Source organism: Planococcus citri, chromosome 5, assembly GCF_950023065.1.
Source record: "Planococcus citri chromosome 5, ihPlaCitr1.1, whole genome shotgun sequence".
Lineage (NCBI taxonomy): Eukaryota > Metazoa > Arthropoda > Insecta > Hemiptera > Pseudococcidae > Planococcus > Planococcus citri.
The window spans coordinates 29669016-29689151 of NC_088681.1; the positions used below are offsets into that span (position 1 = coordinate 29669016).

The 20136-nt window shown below is 31.8% G+C and overlaps 2 protein-coding genes across 2 annotated transcripts in view; one reads left to right on the plus strand and one right to left on the minus strand.

Moving 5' to 3' along the window:
- The first annotated feature begins 1728 nt into the window (after positions 1-1728).
- On the plus strand, positions 1729-18463 carry CysRS-m (cysteine--tRNA ligase-like protein, mitochondrial). Its single transcript, XM_065369754.1, has 12 exons — positions 1729-1868; positions 2636-2798; positions 2896-3191; positions 3262-3463; positions 3537-3805; positions 3879-4015; positions 4085-4207; positions 4282-4374; positions 4454-4543; positions 4639-4722; positions 4808-4918; positions 18140-18463. Exons 1-11 carry the CDS (start codon positions 1796-1798, stop codon positions 4859-4861), a joined length of 1584 nt encoding a protein of 527 aa, XP_065225826.1. The 5' UTR covers positions 1729-1795; the 3' UTR covers positions 4862-4918; positions 18140-18463.
- The window catches only part of LOC135849361 (monocarboxylate transporter 5-like), a 29506-nt gene continuing 14360 nt past the window's right edge, over positions 4991-20136 (minus strand). The window contains exons 2-9 of the mRNA XM_065369753.1: positions 15604-16027; positions 11000-11143; positions 10290-10475; positions 6391-7061; positions 5883-6105; positions 5559-5801; positions 5351-5476; positions 4991-5278 (exon numbers count right to left, since the gene is read on the minus strand). Of these exons, the coding sequence (XP_065225825.1) occupies positions 5127-5278; positions 5351-5476; positions 5559-5801; positions 5883-6105; positions 6391-7061; positions 10290-10475; positions 11000-11143; positions 15604-15967 (2109 nt within the window). The 5' untranslated portion in view covers positions 15968-16027 and the 3' untranslated portion in view covers positions 4991-5126. The remainder of the gene's footprint in view (positions 5279-5350; positions 5477-5558; positions 5802-5882; positions 6106-6390; positions 7062-10289; positions 10476-10999; positions 11144-15603; positions 16028-20136) is intronic.

The following is a 20136-nucleotide window of genomic DNA, read 5'->3' on the forward strand; positions in this document are numbered from 1 at the left end:
TTGAAGTAATACTCATTTTTAATTAAAAAATAACCTGCGAATAGCAGCTTATATAGAGTAATATAAACATGATTTAATTTGAAAGTAATCTTTTAACCGATCGAGGATGATTGATTGTATTGTGATGTACTGGGCTAAAGTTCATTATCACTGAGCACGAATGTACATTGTTAACTCCAGGACAGTGGATTTTCGTAATGTAGGTGTATAAAGTCATATTTTATAGGGCTATATGTGGTCCACCCAAAGTAATTCGTGATTCTCTCTGTGATTTATTATAAGTAAATAAAAAACGTCAAGGAGTATTAACATTCTCGATTGTATACTTTTTTTTACGAATTTGAAATCTTAGAAAAAAATAATTGTTTACTTTTTAGTACATAGAACAGGTATCAGATTTTGAAAAAAAATCTGTTTGACTTTGAATTGGGAACGAGCACTTTAATGAGGTAGGTTATTCGACTAGGACGAAATTATTATTTAGGTACCTACATTTTTTATCCGTGTTGTTTTTGGCAAATTCGAATACCCCGAGTAATAATTTTGTAGGTAGGTAGTTAGGTACCTAACTAAAAATCTGTTGCAATGAAGTCACAGTTCAGTTTATCGCTTATGCTTATTGTACGTACAGGGTGCCCAGAAATATCGAGTACCCCTAAAAAAGTTTTCTACTAAAAAAATTTGGTTGGTCATAGTGAATGATAATAATGATAGCACATGATTGGTTCTTGGACTGGAGAGATAACATTCCACCAATCATATGCATCTATTTCACGTTGCCAACCTATATTTTTAATGAAAAACTTTCTTGGGGGTACTCGATATTTCTGGGCACCCTGTGTTGTACAAGGTAGGTAAAGGTATCTTCTTTGATGTGTGTGTGGCTTCGCGTGCTTAACAAAGCAATATTGCAAAATAATCTTTCACTGGTTTGTTTCATCTTCTTTTTACTTGTTGTTTTGGTTTTTCCATTTGTCTCTATAATGGTAATTCCCATCACTGACCTCTTCATTCTTATTGCTGTCACCTTTACTTTACTTTACTTTACTTTACTTTACTTACTCGTAGATTAGGTACGCATCTTTGTCACGTTTACAAACGGTTTGCATAAGTACATATAAGGAATTCAGTACAATTAATGTAGGTACCTATACCCATCTATGAAATGTGCTTACTACTTACCTAGTACCTATACCTAGATATACTTGGTCCTTTTCTTTTTGAATTGAAAATAATTGTATTAAAGTTTATTTGAACAATTTTTTAATTTTATTTTATGATAATTTCTTCAGTTTTTTGACAATTTTTTTTCAGAATGTTTTTTCATTTGTATCTTTTTTTTCAAAATGTTTCCCCATCTGAAAAAAAATCCTCCAAAAAAGCTTTTAAAAAATACACAAAAAAACAAAAAACCTAGTGGAATAGGAAACACTGATACAGAGATTAGGGAAATGAAAACAAAAAGAAGTACCTACCTAATAATATAGCTATACTTAAGTATAGGTACCTAATTATTTAATTACGGAGAAAAATAAGATTGATTAAGAATCGTACCATAGTCGATAGTTTGTTTTGTTACCTATACGTAATAATAGGTAGAAACTAAAATTTAAAAAATGACAATTTTGTAATTTACCCGTTACTTATCAATTATCATTATCGATGTAGATAACTGTAATTCATTAAATTCTACGATAACATATCACCTATTCAGTTGCTCGATACTAACATTATTTTTTCCTATGCAAAAAAAAAGACGTTCAAAATAAGTACATAAGATCATTTTATAGAAAAAATGAACATGGAATTGTTTCTCAAATTAATTTCACTGTTTTTATCGATGCAATTTTTGGGATCCGAATGTCAGAGTAAGTATCTATTTCAGTGGTTAAATTTTAAATTTCAAAAATAGTAAATTCCAGCCAGGGGCCGATGGCCGAATCGTCCATCTTACCCATACCGGATACCTAGCTAGAGCTACTCCTACTCGTATGCTCATACATACTGTAATTGTCATTCTTTTTTTTTTTTTGCTTTGAGTTGAGATTTGAGAAAACAGAAACACTTTGATGGAAATGAATTTTTAATTTTTCAGTTTGTAACTTTGCATGAAAATTTTATTTTGAATTTCAAGTTCAACATAACGTCTATAACCTTAAAATTTGTGATTTTTCGATCAAGTTTTCAATTTGAAACAATATCGTAATTCATAACTCCTAGTCATAAGTTTGATAATTCAAGTTCAAGTCAAGTTAAAGACTAAAGTTACTTACTAGTTACTACTTACTAGACTACTATTAGTAGTCGGCCTTTTAAAGTTTTAGTTGGCTTATTACCGCTTATTATCAATTATGTTATTGTTATGTTATCATATGTTTTGGTTTCGGGTTTAGTTTCGCTAAACTAATCGAACAGCTTCAAATTTCCTGTTGTCAAGTCACAAACCCAAACAAAAAGTTCGTTGCGTTATCACAACAGCCTGTGATAACTTCAATTTTGAATTTTTTAAATTTCAAATTTTTGTAATTTGTAATATTGTAATTTTCTAAATGAAGTATAAAGTTGAATCATTACAAAATGAAATTTTATAAACTGAAGCTCTGTCCCAAAAAATTCTCTTGTTATTCCACCTCAGCCAATGCGAAATGGTTGCAACCGGCCGGAATCGAAACTGATTTCCAATTGCATCATACAATAACTAAAGAAAAGGTTCCTCTTATTGTTAAAAACAAGACTTTCATTACTTGGTATATTTGTGGTCCGACCGTATACGATTCTGCTCACATTGGACATGCCAGGTTCGTACTCCTCTTGTTGTAACTAACTACTAACTACAACATCAAAATCAGAAAAAAAATGAAGAAAGAACTCCTATAATATTCGTTCTGCTTTCAGCACTTATATGAGATTCGACATCATTAGAAGAATATTACAAAAGTACTCAGATAAATCAATCGTTCAAGCGATGTCTATTACGAATATAGACGATAAGATCATCGCAAAGTCGGCTGAAACCGGATTGCAGTGGGAAGTACTGACGAAAACTTACGAAAGAGAATTCTTCTCTGATTTAGCGTCTTTGAATATCGCTAAGCCGACAATTGTTGCCAGAGCCACGGACCATATTCCTCAAATGATCAGCTTCATCGAACGTCTGATACAGAAGAATTTGGCTTATCGATCTGCAGATGGTTAGATTTTCCGGTTTAATAATTATTTCATGTAGTTGTCTCATTTCTTATATTAAGATTTTCGCTTTAGGTTCGGTGTACTTTGATTTGCAGAATTATGCAAAAGGTGGTAAATTTAGAACAGTAGATGTTTCTCAGCCGGGAAATGAGTTCAAAAAATGTGCAGCCGATTTCGCTTTGTGGAAAGCAGCTAAACCTTCTGAACCATTTTGGAAATCACCTTGGGGCCCAGGACGACCCGGATGGCATATTGAATGCTCAGCTATTGCCAGGTATTCCATCGTATGATCTTATATACTCGTATTGAACCATAGAGAAAAGTTAATCCATGTGTTTATTGTTTAGCAAATATTTCGGTGATTCGATTGATATCCATAGTGGAGGATATGACTTAATTTTTCCACATCATGAGAACGAAGAAACGCAGTGCTGTGCTTATCACGAAGTCAATCAATGGGTAAACTACTGGATACATTCCGGACAATTGTTTTTAGCGAAAGATAGTCAGAAGATGTCCAAATCGCTGAAAAATACCATTAGTATACGAGACTTTTTAAATTCTTACTCTCGTGATCATTTTCGTATGCTGTGTTTTATGAGCAATTATAGATCAAGTAAGGTTATCTTCGTCTTCGTTTAGAAAGCTAAATCCGTACATTTCTAGAGTAATTTTTGTTTCCTTTATAGATATTGAATTTTCTGACGAACTTATGGATATGAGTGTGAACTATTACACAAAATTCGTAAATTTCTTCGACGGTTGTTTGGCTTATATTAACGGATATTCTACGAAAGGTGACATTGATGGACCAAAATTACTGCAAGTATGTTTTTGTACATTTATCAACTTCTTCCTATGTACTATTATTTCATTAATGGACCTTTTTTCTCAGATTTTAAATGAAACTAAGATCAACGTGATGAAAGCTGTTCGAGACGATTTCAATACCGAAGCTTGTTTAACGCATCTTTTTCATTTAATTCACGAGACTAACAAAATGCTATTTCCTGATTCGGTACGAATATTTGACTGACTATTCTGTAAAATTTTTTCGAACCCAGTGTTAATAAAATATGAGTTATTTTTCAGGGAAATAGAAACCCAGTCGCAGTAGCTCTAGTCTATCAATATATTTATGATACTCTGAATGAATTTGGATTCAGTTTCGGTGATTCAGCTGCGGTAAATGTTTCGATCAATAATCTTATTCTCGTATTAATAATTAACAATGATAATAAATACTAATATTGTTGATTCATAGGATGCTGATTCTAAATTAAATGCTAGATTAGAAGCTGTGATCGATACAACCGTAACATTTCGTGATAAAGTTAGAACAGCTGCATTACAGGTAAGCTTTTTTCTTTTGAATTCCGAACCTATTATTTTCATAATATGAAGAATGAGTATGTTGTATTTTTATTTTTATTTCCAACTGTGTTTTAGTCGAATGGTGATAACAAAAATGATTTATTACAATTGTGCGATCAAGCTCGACGAGAACTTCAGTGCCAAGGAATTAATATCAAGGTTTTGAATCGTTAATTACTAATTAGTCAACTAAAAATTTTGGTTGATTTTTGTCTTATTGATGTTTTTTTTTTCAACTATACAGGATAACAAAAACCAAAAATCAACTTGGACTTATTCTGAACCGAAAGAAAAATGATTCAAGCTCCTGTAACATTCATCACGAACGAATTATTACCCTCTTGACCGAAGAAAGGTATGAAATACTTCAAAATTAAAAATATATATATGTGTAAATATAATTTTTTTCAATTCAAAAAACATCCCCAACACGCAATATTTTTATTACAAAAAAAAACAAAGGAAAAAATTTAAAAAATGGTAAAAAATTGGTACACAAAAAAAGTACACGATTGTGGAATATAAAATTCAATAAATTATCAATTTACAATGATTAACGTAATTCAAACATCACTTTGAACATGTTTAGTCGCCCTTTTCTTCTCCCATCTATTTAAAGCTTCAATCGGGTAACACATCACCGCCGATGCAACAATTAATGCTCCAGAGATATAAAACGATGTATTATAATTTTTTGTAATCTCTTGAAAATATCCTGAAATTTCAACAGAAAATGAATACATGAAATTTTTTCACAATGTAAAAACATATTTAGGCTTTTTTTTACCCGCCATAGGAGGCCCAATAATGGCAGCTACACCTTGAAACAATAATAGTAATCCGAACGCGTTGGTTAGTTTCTCCAATCCCAGTAAATCCACCACAATAATAGTACGTAAAGATGAAAAGCAAGCTGAAAAAAAATCATCATCGACGTTACTCGATGAACGATCAAACTTTTCATTTCATTTAATAAATGTTACTTGAATTCATACCAATGGTGAGACCGAAAGCACTGGCGTATAAAAATTGGTACTGGATAGATTGTGAAAAACCACTGAACGCTGTGCATAAACCACATACAGTTAACGCTGCATTACTAATAATAACTGCGTTCATTTTTGGTATGCTGCTCAATACTCCAAATCCTACTCGACCAACTGTGTTTGCTATTCCGAGTACTGAAATTAACCATACAGTTGTGCTTTCTTCGATATGATAATCTTGTTCGGCTCGAGCTATAATAAAATAATGAAAATTTAAAATATTTAATGCTTTCGAGTATTAGGAAATATAGGAAAGTAATTCAAAATGTTTACCTTTGATGAACATGAATGGGATGTACATTCCCATTGATGTAATGAAACCGGAGACGGCTAGTAAATTGAAGGTGAATGATTTTAATAATGAAACGTCCAACATGGTGGCTAGTGTTCGTCTCATGGCTTCTGGGAATATGGAACATTTTTGTTTTTTCTCCTCCAGTATGTCTGTGTAGGTTGGTAGACGAGTTACTGACATGGTGTAGTCTAGAGCACTGGACTGGAAAAATTAATTATTGATTTAAACGAATTGAATTTATTGAGATGTTGAGTAGGTGTTATTTCTATGTGTTTTCGATCAATTTTTGAGTACATTTATAACCGAAAAAAAAAATACTTTTTCATGTATATTTTTAAAAAAATGTCTATTCTAAAATAAGATCAAATAGATCCAATCAACTCCATATTTTATTGATTCAGTTTCTGTGCCTTTTAACATTTAATTATGCAACTTATTCTATTCGAATATTTCACCAATTAAGTAATTAATTATATAGGTACCAACCTGTGAAGTGTATTGTGATAACCTTTTAAGATTAGAATTGAAGAAAATATCATCTCTGTACAATGGTCTATTGCCAATATCATTTTTACTGTTCCTTCTACTATACATTGAGGTAGTCCTATCCAAAGTAGTCGTACTAGACACAGTGAACGATTTGGACTTATAAGGCTGTAAACTGTATTTGCGATTCAACAATATCCTCATCTCGGGTATAACGCTGTTACGCTTTTTAAGCTCCGGACTTTCGGAATGATTCCTCTCCATTCGATCCAACGGTTTAGTGCTCGCGAACGGTTTAATCCGTTTATCCAGATCTTTTTCACTGATAAGTACCGTATTATGCGCACTTCTGTCATCGTTCAAAGACTGGCTCGAGGTGAGATGATCCAGTACCCCATTGGCATTCAAATGAAGTATTTCCGAAGCTGTAGGATACTTGGTATTATTATTGAATAAATTCTTTTCATCGTTCAAGTCCTCGATGGTTATACCAAGATCTTCGTACACGTTTAGCAAAGAGGCGGACTTATCTTTGGATTTTTTTAAAATCTCCGTTTTCAATATTAAAGATTGATTGGTCGTCTCGAGGTTCTCGTCTACTGGTACTTTCACAGACATTGGCTTCAGGGGACGGAATAATGCGCCGCATAACGCGCAGTGTAGTACCAAACCTGCGAAATTTTTAATACATAAGTTGATTAAAATATTATAAGAAAAAACATCATTACAAGTATTACTGGGTCAATGAGGCATGTCGTGTGCGCGGGTGGCTTTATCAAGGTAACCCGTATTGAAAATTATCGAATTTTTAATTACGTTTACACTCGGGTTAAGTACACGCTACGAAGAATTTTTATCTCGTGATGTAATCGGTGATTAGGTAAATTGAGGTGCATTATCTGCAAGTATGAGGTATTTACAGGGTACCGTACCTGCGAATGAATAATTTGTGGCGTAAACTTTGGGGAAAGATTTCAATTTATCTGACTTCTGTGAATATCTAATGAACCGTTTTACGCGTATCTTGCTTTTAAATGATTTGCATGTTTTAGCATACTTTAAACACATGTGTGATAAAATGGAGGAAGTACATGGACCTAGCTAGAGATATTTAATCTTAGGTACGTGCTGCCTGCCTGCTGTGAATTTTCGTTTGTCAGCAAAAATGAGCTAGACCAAAAGAGCTGTTATTCAAATATTCGTATTGAATGCAACCAAGAATCGACTGAAAGAAAATTATCGAGGAAAGAAGAAGGGAGGTGGGTTTTGATCTACTTTGAACTTCAGTTTTCTAGCTAAAACAGTGCAGTATGCTCCATCGAATTCTTTTTTTTTTGATACCTCACGAAGGAATGTTTTGAAGTAGCACTCTCCAATTTGAACAAAATCAAACTACATCGAAAGAGCAAGTCCTAAAACTCTCGTAATCAAGATTTCAGGTCCTCAAGTTCAGTTTTGGATTTTACGTGGATTTTTGACTATTTAAAAAAATACAAAAAAAAACAGTTTTAAGGGCTACCTATTTTTAAAATTCTTTGTGAAATACATATGAATTTTTTGGGCAGAGTGAACCAATATCAATAATTCCTTCAATTCAACTCTCACACATCAACAACTACCAGTCTTTGGTCACTCTTGAGTTTCCGGCGATTTTTCAAAAAAATGAACTTCGGAACCTATAACTTTGGTCGGTGCTTATTGAGCACCTATTGTCCGTTTCAGGTGATTACAGCAAAATTCCAGGAGTGCCAGTTCCAAAAAAAGATTTTTGACCTATTCGTAAAATTATTTCCAGAATATGTGGGGAAAAATCAAACTTTCAAAAAATGAAGATACATATATAATGAGCAGCTTTTTTGGCAATATATCGTCTAGTCTGTCTACTCTACACCATCGCCCAACTCAAAATTGATCACAATTAAACCTTTTTTGGGATCCAGCGAATTTTCAAATTTCTTCAAAAGTTTCATAAATCGTTCTGGAAGGGTCCAAATTAATAAACATTGGGACAATTGGGACATACATCTTTGTTTCTTCAGCACACTCTAAAATTCTTGCTTTTTCCAAAAGTATTATTTTTTTTCAAAAATTGCCGAAAATTCTAGCATAATATCAGTCACTTGAACAGTCTCGCTTCTTTACCTAAAAATTACCAAAAAATGTCGTTTTTTTTCTCCTGAAAAATGTGAAAAAGTTTTATTTTCTTAGTAAGAAAATTGCAATAAATCAAATTGATTTTCAAAAATTTCTGCTTTTTGCTTAAACTGTGAAAGATTTTCACTTTTATTTTTCAAATTACCCGAACTTTCACTTTTTTGCCAGAAATTGGCGAGAAGTATTACTTTTTTGCCAATAATGCCCTAAAAGTCCTGCTTTTTGCTAAAATTGTCCAATTTTTGATTTTTGGCAAAAATATTTGAAAATTCCCTTTTTTCTAATGAAATTTGTAAAAATTGTCGTTCTTTTTGCAAAATATTTAAAAAAGTCTCAATCGAGTCACTTCTTTTGAAAAATTGTCCAAGTCTCACTTTTTTGATAGAAATTGAGAAAAATCCCTTCCTTTTGTTAAAATTGTCAAAATCTTGCTTTATTTTGCAAAAAATTGTATTTTGGTGTCAGAAATTGCCAAAAGTCTCGCTTTTTTATCAAAAAGTTACAAAATAGTCACCTTTTTAAATTAAAAACAAGAACATTTAAATTTCCAATGCTCTGATTTTTTAAAAATAATTTTTCCTTAAAAGCTCTAGTTGTGTTGTCAGTAATTTTTTGACGATTTTTCCCAGAATGGTTGGTGGTTAACTGGTTACTGCAGGATGGTAATTTTTCATTATTTACCAGTAATTTTATGGTATTTTCAATTTTTCATACCAGTAGTTTGTTTGTGATCATTTTTGTTTTTCCATTAATCACCCGCAATTGGAATTGTTTTCGGTAATTATATGTAATTTTTTGGTAATTATCCGTAATTTTTGATAATTTTTCGGTCTTAGTAATTATTACCTCCAATTAAAAATTTATTTTATTTTAATAAAAATAAAAAACAAGGGGTCCATGTGTTGATAATTTCCTAGTTATTTACCGGCCATTTTTCGGTAATTACCTGTTTTTTTTTTGAATTTTCCAGTACATACATAATTATTAGAAATTGTTTTTGGTAATTTGTACTTGGAATTTTTGATAATTTTTAATGATTCTTTTGGAGAATAACCAACGAGAAAGCCACTTGAAGTGCCCAGCTTCTATCGAAATGAAAGTTGGATTTCTCACAAATTTTTAGAAACGTGAAAATCAATATTTTTTATTAATATGGAATTAAAAATAATTGTCATTTTGATTTCAATTCAAATTTTGAATTTGAAAAATCAAAATTTTGCAAGTGGTCTCAAAAACAGTGTTGTACTCGTATGAAAAAAATAGACTAACTCACCTGTCCATTTTCAGTTTTTTTTTTCATTTTTTATTTTTTATTTGATATTGTTTAAAAATGTGAAAAATTACTCTTCAGTTTGCTAAAATTGGGGTTACTTATTTGATTTCAAAATGTATGGGAAGAATTTAAAAATTTTTTGCGATGGAGGAAATGAAAGACTCCAGATCGAGTGTAGGTGTAATTTGTACACAGGAAGGAGAGAAGAGCAGGAGGAATCGATGCTAGAAGATGAACAATTTTTTATACATATCAATTTGTACTACATTCTTCCCCCCCCCCCAATAGCAGTATCAATTGATCATTTTAGATTTGAAAATGAGTATCCCTATCCATCCAAAAATTTGTCAAACATTGAAGAAATAATTCGCCCAAGAAGCTATAATTTCAGTTGTAGGGGGGTTTGAAACACATCCTTTGCAAAAGTACAGCTTTCGTTAAAATTAGACGACTTTTTGGAATAAAAAATTACCTGCTTGCACAGCCATAGCACCTCTCCAAGTAAGCTGCTGTATGAGCCAATTGCACAAAGGAGCCATTAAAAAGGTCCCAATACCAGAGCCACACACCGCAATTCCAGTAGCCATAGCTCTCCATTTCTCGAAATAAAATCCAATTGTTATAACAGCCGGTACGAATATTAATCCGAAGCCGATACCTATACAGATGAGAAAAAAATACTTGAATTAGTTATATGCGAAAAAGAAGACGATATTACACGGGTGTATGTGTATGGTTTTTACACATTGACCTAATTCGTAATGTGCCTAATCAAAGCGCAGCCACCGCAGAACAGCAGAACACTGTCGCGTTATAAATTAGTTACACCGTGGTTGTTGATATTCTAATTAATGGCTGAATAATTGGTGTCGTTTGTATAATATTCGCTTCTCAACGCGCTACGTATTAATTATAGATTCGTGTATACGTACACGAGATCAAGTTCAAGTTGAAACTCGATCATTGAAAAAGAATAGGCTATAGATACTCGTACACTTGGAGGTGAAAATTTTGTAGTCTGGTGACTTTCGCCATATTTCTAGCCTACGTAAATTGGTGTGAATTTATGCCTATGTCTATAAGCCAATGTGTACGGTATTGGTAGCTATAATGTATTTAAATTTAAATCAGTGGACACTTCGTAGGACCAAATTTGGTAGTGAAATTTATCCTCTATCGTACCTCCGAGGATACCGTAAGTCGCGCACAAATAGTCCACACTTGTTGCGTAACTGGACAGGAAAAACGCCAAACCGCCTATTACCGCTCCTACCATGGTAACTAATCTGAATCCATATCGGTTCGCTAGGGCACTGGCAAAAGGACCTGAAAAAAAAACAATTAATGGGTAGTTTGAATTTTATTAAATTAAGTATTTGAATAAAAATACGAGATCGAAATATTGTTCGTTTCTTGTTTGACGATGCGTAGACTTACTGGGGACCTTTATCATAGAAATCGATGACTAAATACTTCATATGGCTTCTTATGATGATAGCTACAATTATTGGTAAATGTCTTTCAGACATTGATTCATACCTATTTATTTTCAAGTAGGGAGTGATCTTTTTGAATTATAGTAAGAAATATAAATACGATACGTTCGATTTAAGCGCTTATCGCGATTTTCAAATTTAATTAGAGACATTTTCCTCGCTCCTGCGATGTGTGAGTATTTAATTACCGTTTCCTCGTTATCAGTATTTTTACAAATATTTATACATTTTTTAAAAAATCTATATGTAGTCCGCTTCGTAATCTCAAAATTTTATTACATATAATTATTATCAATTTTATTGATAGCAGCGTCCGGTGACGAATTTGTAATTTTTTGCATCCAACCATTTGAGTAATTTTTCGACCATTTTTTCCGTTTTCTTTTTTACATACATTTGAGACGAATCATGCGAGGAGGTAAATGTTCACCCACATCAGCTATTGGCCAATTTTATCAGGAGCTGATTTTGTTGGTAGGGTACTAAAAAAATTTGAAACCTTCTAATTTCATGATCTACCCAAAAAGTTCGTTCATTTTTAATACTCAATGTAACCGAAAGATCTCTAGATCATGTCCAGTTTCAATTCCAACGAAAGATGCATTCCTAGAAAAAACATCAACTGTGCAAAAATTTCATTCAGAAAATATTTCAGCTGACAGAAATTTTTTTAACATGAACCTTTGTGTAAAATTGAATAAGCATCTAAATGCTCCCCCCCTTCTGTAATTGAGTTTCAGGGACAAAAAATTCAAAGCTTTATTTCTCTTGAAAAAATTGAAATTTCATCAAATTGAAGTAGACAGCTGAGATTTAATGTATTAAATCCCTTTCAACTTTTCAGCCATTCTGGATCCTCCAGTGAATTTTTAAACATCTGAGTTTCTTAAAAATCCTCTATAAAAACGCCCTAAATAAGATTTCTCCTTGATCAAACGTTGTGGCAGTTGCATTTGTTAAGAAAAAAAAATATATATGAAAAATCTGATCGCTGTTTTGAACTGTTCTGGAGTCTCCAGTTTTATGCGTGTGTGTTTTTTTTTGGAAGAATTTGATGCAGCAAACACAATTGAATTAGTGAACAACTATGGCTCAATTGATCAAAAGGTCAACAATAACAATTGGATAATCCAAGTTTGTGGGTGCTGGAACTGCTGGATAACAGTTGGTTTCTTTTTTTGCGATTTTCTTTAACATCCGAAAATCCCCATTCTTCTTGAAGCTCCAGATTTCCTTGAAATTATTGTGACCAGTCATTAAAAAATCACATTCGAATTTGTACAAACACCGAATTTCATTTGATTTCTTTTTTGGTGAAATTTTTTAAAAATGAAAAAATTCATAAATCTATAGGTACCTACTTAGAGGCTTTAAAACAACTGGAAACATACGACATATCAGGTCTGGAGATGAAAAATATAGTTGGTATCTAAGCTTCCTTATTTCAGATTTCCACTTGAATTTGTTCAAATTTGATTTTTTTAAATTGAAAATAGACCTTCAAACTATCGAATTTTCAAAAATTTGTCAGAAATTAAAAAATGAAATTCAGTTTTTGAAATTTTGGGTTGTGATGTAAGTACAGTAGCTTCATTTGTATTTTCGGTCGCTCTTTTGATTTTTTTTCTGTATGTGGCTAAAAAAATTTCGAGTAAAAATTTCAACAGCTTCAATATTGATTTTTAAATTTATGCTAACGTTACTAAAAATTACTTTTAGTTATATTTTTGGAAATTTTGATATTTCCAATATATATTATGTACTTGAAAGAAAAATAAATTCAAAAATTTGATGCATCCAAACCTTGGCCTGACTTGAAAGTATATTTACACTTTTTTATATTCTTTTTCAACTGGCTACACTGAGTCCTCGGAATTATTGTCAAATTCTCGCTTTCTGCCAAAAATTGCAAAAGTTTCGTTTTTTTGCCAAAAATGTCTACAAATCGTCATTTCTTGGACTAAAATTCCAAAAATTCTCACATTTCGCCAATAATTCCCAAAAATTCCAACTTTTGGACAAAAAGTGGAAAAATCCTGGCTCATTACCTAAATTACTTAAAAGTCTGCATTTTTTTACCAAAAATTGAGAAAAACTCATTTTTTATAAATTTTTTTTTCAAAGTCTCTATTTTTGCAAAAACTTGAGCTGTTCTTCCAAAAGTATTAAAAGACATTGCCTTTCGCTAACATTATCACAGTTTCGCATTCAACCAAATATAGCAAGAAGTCTCACCATTTGTCAAAATTATTGCCATTAAGTCTAAGTACTTGAAATTTCAAAAAAAAAAATTTCAATAAGTTTTTGCACTAAAATGTTTTGCAATTTTTTTTGGCCATTTTTTAATTATGTAATATTTTTACAAACTTTTTCGATTAGGTACTTACTGAAGTTTTTTTTTTTTTTTTTTTTGAAAAAAACCGAGTGCAAGCTCTGTGTAGGAAATTTTGAGGGAGGAGGGGGAGAAATCAGAAATTTTATAATGATATAATGATCAAAATATTGATAAAATTTGAACACTTTTTCCAATTTTAGAAATAATTTAGTAATTTTTGAAAAAAAAAGTGCTAGAGAAATGAAGAAATACCGTAAGAAATCATTGGGTACTAAATTAACATTGTTAAAAATTTATTTTGAAGGAAATTTTATTCCTCAAAAAATTGAAAATTCCATCACGACTGAGATGAGATGTGTTTATTTCTGGCATTATTAATTGATTTTTTTGAATTACCAACTTTACGACGATTTCAACAAACCCCAAAACTCTTAATGAGACTCAACTATTTCAACGAGCCCTTATCAGGTGAAGTGAACAACGAACCCAACGACTACAACTAAATGCAAAAGCTCTAACGAGCTTCAATGAATCCAATGAGACTCAAAGCTTCTAACGAGCCTCAACGATTTCAACGAAATCCAAAACCTTAAACGAGTCTCAGTGACTCCAACTCATCTCAAAACACTCTAACACGCTGCAACAACTCCAACAGATTCCGAAATCCCTGATGAGCCTCAACAACTCCAATGAACCTGAAAAAAACTCTAATGGGCCTCAAACACTTCAACGAACCCAACTACTTTTTGAAAAACGAGTCAAATTTTGTGGGGTCTTAGTCGACATGTAATTTTGAACATTTTAAGATTTTAGAGGAAAGTATTTGAAAAAGAAAATTGAAATTTGATTCATTATAAAAATTAGGTAGCGTTTTTATTGCGAGAAAAATATTTTTCTTTCCAACAAACTTGAATTTCAAATTCAAAAATTTTAATCAGAATCTCCTAACTTTGATTTGTCAACCGAACGTTCATAAAAGTACACATTATTCGGATACCTTTCACGAGTAAAGTTGAATGAACCCGACCACTGATACGAGTATAGCATCTACAAAATCCAAAGTTCAGTACATAGCATCGCTTCGTTTATTTTGAAAAATTTCACTCTCACAAAAGACGAACTCGAGCGACAATTCAAAAGACGACCTCTAGTACTTACTTAAAATCGCCTTGAAAATCATCGATTTATCAATTTGAGCGATTGAAATTTTCATCTGCGCTTGGTCAAAAGTGAAAACGACCCAGTATATACGAGAATTAGGTACTTGTCATAACCTTGATTATTTCCATAAAACATCCGTGAGCGTATTTTTACTTCCTAATTTTTTAAACAATGAGTGCACCTAAGGTAATTACAGCCAGATACGATAATTTTCCCGATTCGATTCTCATTAAAATTGTATAAAAAAGAGCGAAATTTATTTATACCAATTTATCGTAGATTCGTGTATAATTATGTAATAGTTATAGCTACGAGTTATAAGCTGGGAATGAAAATCACATCGCGGCGTGTAACACGTTCATTGATAAATTAATATCCTAATCTTGAAGGGAGCAAAGGCCACCGATCATTGAATTTTGACCATTTTCGTGACCGGTTTTGTGCATATAGGTTTGAATGAAAATAAAAAAATAATAATGGTAAATAGAGGAGTTTAATTTCAGATTAATTGATATTTCATTGCTAGTTTTAAAGGTCGTCTACATTTCACATTTGAAATTGATATCATCTGCGTTGTGTACCTATATAATATAGGTATACATAGGTAGATTGCGGACATGCCGAAGCGGCGGCGCGATTCTTTGTAGTATGATTTTATGATTTACTTAGATATGTGAGATTTTTCTTCCAACTGTAAGGTTTCATATTAAGTACAATATTTTTTCCAATTCCGAGTAAATAGAAGGTTATGGTAGATGGTACGGTATACCTAATTTATAGGTACTTGGACTTACCTGCAATCAAATACGAGCCCGATAATAAGGATCCGATAAGTGCAACTTTGGCTTCCGATTCTCCAAAAGTTGTGGTGATTTCTTTCAGGAACATGGAAAACGAATAAATTATCCCGTCTACGATTAAGTTACAACAGAATGAAGCTGCTACCACGACCCAGCCCCAGCCTCCATCTGGGGGTACTGCCACGTGGGTTGGAACAGTGGCAGTTGGGAGTTTTCCATCGTGATCTACGTTTCCATTTAGTTTCAAGTCTCTTAGGGATACGTGGTCTCCTCCGTTTAACATTGATTTTCCATTCTTTTTCGGGTAATCTGCGGTGCCATTTTTGGGTTTATCGTCGTTACGATGATCGACTGCCATGATGATGAGTTTCGGTGATCAGGACGTTTATCGAATTCCAAATAAAATTGTTCGGATTATCTGTAAATTAAAAATTGGTCGGTTTGAATATTTGTCGGATGATTATTTGGTATCGTGATGTTTAATGTATTAGCACATCGATGAAGAAAACGTGTGACAGAAGGAATAGATGTGGGTGTAGTTGCAAGAAGGATGAACCTATGTTTGGCTAAACTCAACTTGACCTAAAAATTAATGAGCAAAAGGTCCATAAAATAGTGAAAAACAAGTGTGAATAATTGCTCAGCAAATTTGGATAAATAATTTGTAGGTCTATATACAATATACATATTTATGCTGTAAAAGAGTAACAAATTTGATGCTCTTGACTTACTTTTTTGAAATTTTGCGTTTCAAGAAAATCAAACAAATTTTTAATTGGATCAAAAAGGTAGGGACTTGTACAAGTAGGTAACTACTTCGAAATACCATTACGTTTCAGTACTTATGAAAAATCTGTCCTCAATTTTTTGACGTTCTAAATATTTGCTACCTTATCAATTTTAATTATTCAGATTAGGTATAGCAGTAAATTATAAGCAACTACATTCGTATTTGACATCAGATTAATCATCATCTAACAGCAAAAGATTTAGAAGGAATGTTTCAAAATCTTCGAAAAATTTATTAAAAATTGAAGTGCATGTGTTATTTTTTTGAAGTATAATATCTACCTTTGTCCTTCTGTTTTAGAGTATCCCTCCCTTCCCCATCATCATGGGTCCCGTTCAAATGAAATACGTTTTCCATTAGCTAGTCCTCCTCTCCTAATGGAGACAATTTCGAGCAATTTTACTGGATTTTTTAGGTTTTTCAAAATTATGCTCTCAACCTGTAGAAAACATAAAATGTATCATCATTATTTCACTCAAATTTGACTGTAAAAATTCAATTTTGGAAACAGGTTGCTCTTCAAATCGTGTCAATGTTCAAAAAAATCGAAAAATGTCTGTTTTTGAAAAATTTTGAAATTTGTTTTTATAAAAACGTTGACTACAATAATTTTTTGAACCAATCTTGTAAAAAAATGAGCATTTCAAAAAATTGAAAAAAAATGATGAAAACATGATTTTTTTTAAAAAAGCACTTTCATGACCATATTTTATGACAAATTCGCTAATTATATGTCGAAAAAAGAATTTCAAAAGAATTAAATTTTGACGCAGATACGATTTTTCAAAATTTAAATCAGCCCTTCAACTTTTCCTATGGAAAAATTTTTATTCTCAGGTTACGAAAAAATTCAAGACCCGTAAAAATTGAAAAAGCGATTCGTTTTGAGCGACTTTCGGATTCACATCACCCAAAAGGGAAATATAACTAGCCCCCCCCCCCACTTTGCATTACAAAACCTCCTCTGAAAGTTTTGAGCTTAGAGAGGCACAATTTTGGGTTGCCCGGTAGTTTGGCCGTGAGTAAATCAAAAAATATAAATAAAGAAGGCAGCAGAAAAATCAAAAAAATTTCAAACAAAATATTTATGATTCCTAAACATATGATTTATCCCTCCTCTTTGCACTTCCCTTGCAATCGGTGATCATTTCAAATCCAATTCTGAATTGCAGTTCCAAGAAAAGGGAAAAACTAAAAAAAAGTAATCAAACTCGTACCTGCGTATGATTGTGTTTTATTCCGGAATTGACTTCCAAAACTGACAAATCCATTTCTATATTTTTCCTCTTATTGTTATGAAATCGCAAGATGCCTAAAGAACATAGGTTTGGTCCAACTCAAATTCAGAATTTTCAAATTAAAAAGTACCCACCTTCAACCCTCACCCTTCACCCTTCACCATTTGCCCTTCGCGTTGGATGTTCCCCTTATTTGATTAGATTTTTTTTATCTTAAAAGGCTGAAATTTCGAAAATCCGGATACTTTAGTTTACTTTTTTGAGACTTTCTTTTAAGTTTTATGGATTTCAATACCAATTACGAGAACCAATTTGAAAAATGTTTAGGGGTTCTCTTGGCTTCCCGTCACTACTTCATGACATTTCTGATCTCTTTTTTCCCTTTTATGCAGATCTTATGAAACATCAGTCATGTTTAAGTTGTTATTATTTGCAGTGCAGAAGTTCGTAATTTTTTTTCTAAACAATAAATGTTCGATTTTTTTTGTTTTCGTTTTTGCAGCATTCTTGACATGGAAATTGATGATGGAATCGGATGCTCAGGATGGTTTCACGAGGAAAAAATACGTCATTTTGTACGATCAGTTCAATTATCAGAGAAACCTATTCATATTCGGCGTACTTCGAAGGCTCTAACTTTGACCAAGCAAGAATTTTACTGAAGGAATTGAAGAATTGATCGTTTGTTTGAAAATAATAATTAAATTTTTAAAATTCTCGAAAAAATTATGTTTTTGAAATTATACATCAAAGTTTTGTGATAATATTGTAAGAATTGTTTTAAAAAGTTTTAAAAAAAAATTGAAGTACAATTTCTAAAAAATTATTTGTGTCTATGTTATTTTTCTTGACAAGAACGTTATTACGTTTTTAAAAAATTTCGATCCATTTTTCAAGATATTTACGTACAAAATTTCACGTAATTTTGACGTGAGATAAACTACACAGTTACACATACACACTCAAGCTTTTTAAAGTAAGTATTTTTCGTTTTACTACTAGGTATTTAGTAACGTTCCTTCTATAAGCCTTTTCTTTTTAGTTTTCAAGTCGTTTAATGTACCCACGTAGTCAAAAAATTGCGATTTCTCGGAAGTAATTATTTCATTATTTTATTAAAACAACAACAAAAATATGGATTAAAAATATCTAAGTGGTACCCATTAGGTAAACGCGGATACATTTGCCTTCGTAATTTCTGATTTGTCGTTATAGAAAAGAAATACCTACGAAAATATATGTACTTACTATTTTTTTCTATAAAAATGAATATTTTATTTCTAAAATTGCCATTTAAGTTCGTGACTTCGTGTTTTTCACTCGAATATTCGAAAATTTATTACAAATTTGCATTTTTTGTGATTATTCGTCGAGTCAGCTACCGATAATGAATTTTTCCAAGATATTGTTGTTCCTTTTTGTAGCAGTCGTGGCGTTAACGCAAATAGATCTGGTGAGCGCGAAACATCGCCCCAGGAGATGTCTGCAAAGAGGTGCACGGTGTAAAAAGAATGGTTCTCTCGGAACATGTTGTTCTAGATATTGTTCCCAAAGAAGAGGACGTAAATTTGGCGTTTGTTCATAATGATGAATAAACGATCAAGGAAAAAGGAGTGGTTTTAGGATCGATTCAGATAACTTTGTGATGATTTGAAAAAGTACTTTCGTATTATTTTCATAGCGTTGGTATAGGTACTTAGGTGTAATTTTAAAATTATTTTTAATAAAATAGTGATAAAGTAAATTTACATATTTTTGAAGTTCTGTTTTCTATATCATTAGAGAATTGTTTCCAATTTTTTCCTGAACTGGGTTCGTTTTAAAAAAAAGTTTCATAAAATTTTTATAAATACGACTAGAAAAGTCAGTTTGTCAAATTTATTTATTTATTTTCATTTTCAATCCAAATCTGATTTTTGAACATTTCTCAAAATTCAAGAAAGAAGTCAGGTTGTTTTGATGTAAAATTTTTACCTCACAACTTGAAAAAAACTACACTTTTTTCCCTCAAGATTTTGGCCAAAGTCGATCAATTTACAACAACATGAAAAAACAGCACAACAGCAGGATATTTGCTGAAATATTTTTAATTTGAGAGAGGGATAGGTGAGAGGGGTCAATATTCTTTTAGATTTGTTTTTTTAGTACTTGAGTATCTACTACCCTTAAGAAAGCATTTAAGATTTATTTTTCAATTCAAAATTATTGAATCATTCAGATTTTTTCACCCATTTATTCTTCTTTGATTTGAAAAAATTGAAAAAAAAATTCTAAAATGAAGAGAAAATGATTGAAAAGTTTTTATGTTTGAATATATATTGAAAGATTGAAAAACAGGGCATTTTCTCAAAGATTGGAGTATTTTTTAAGAAGGGTGAAGGGTCAAAAACTAAAAACGTCACAAAAGAAAAAAGTTACCAAAAAAAATTTCAAGAACAGAAAAAATGAGCAGAAAATTTCCAAGTTTACTTACTTGAAAAATGCAAAACCAATGTCTAG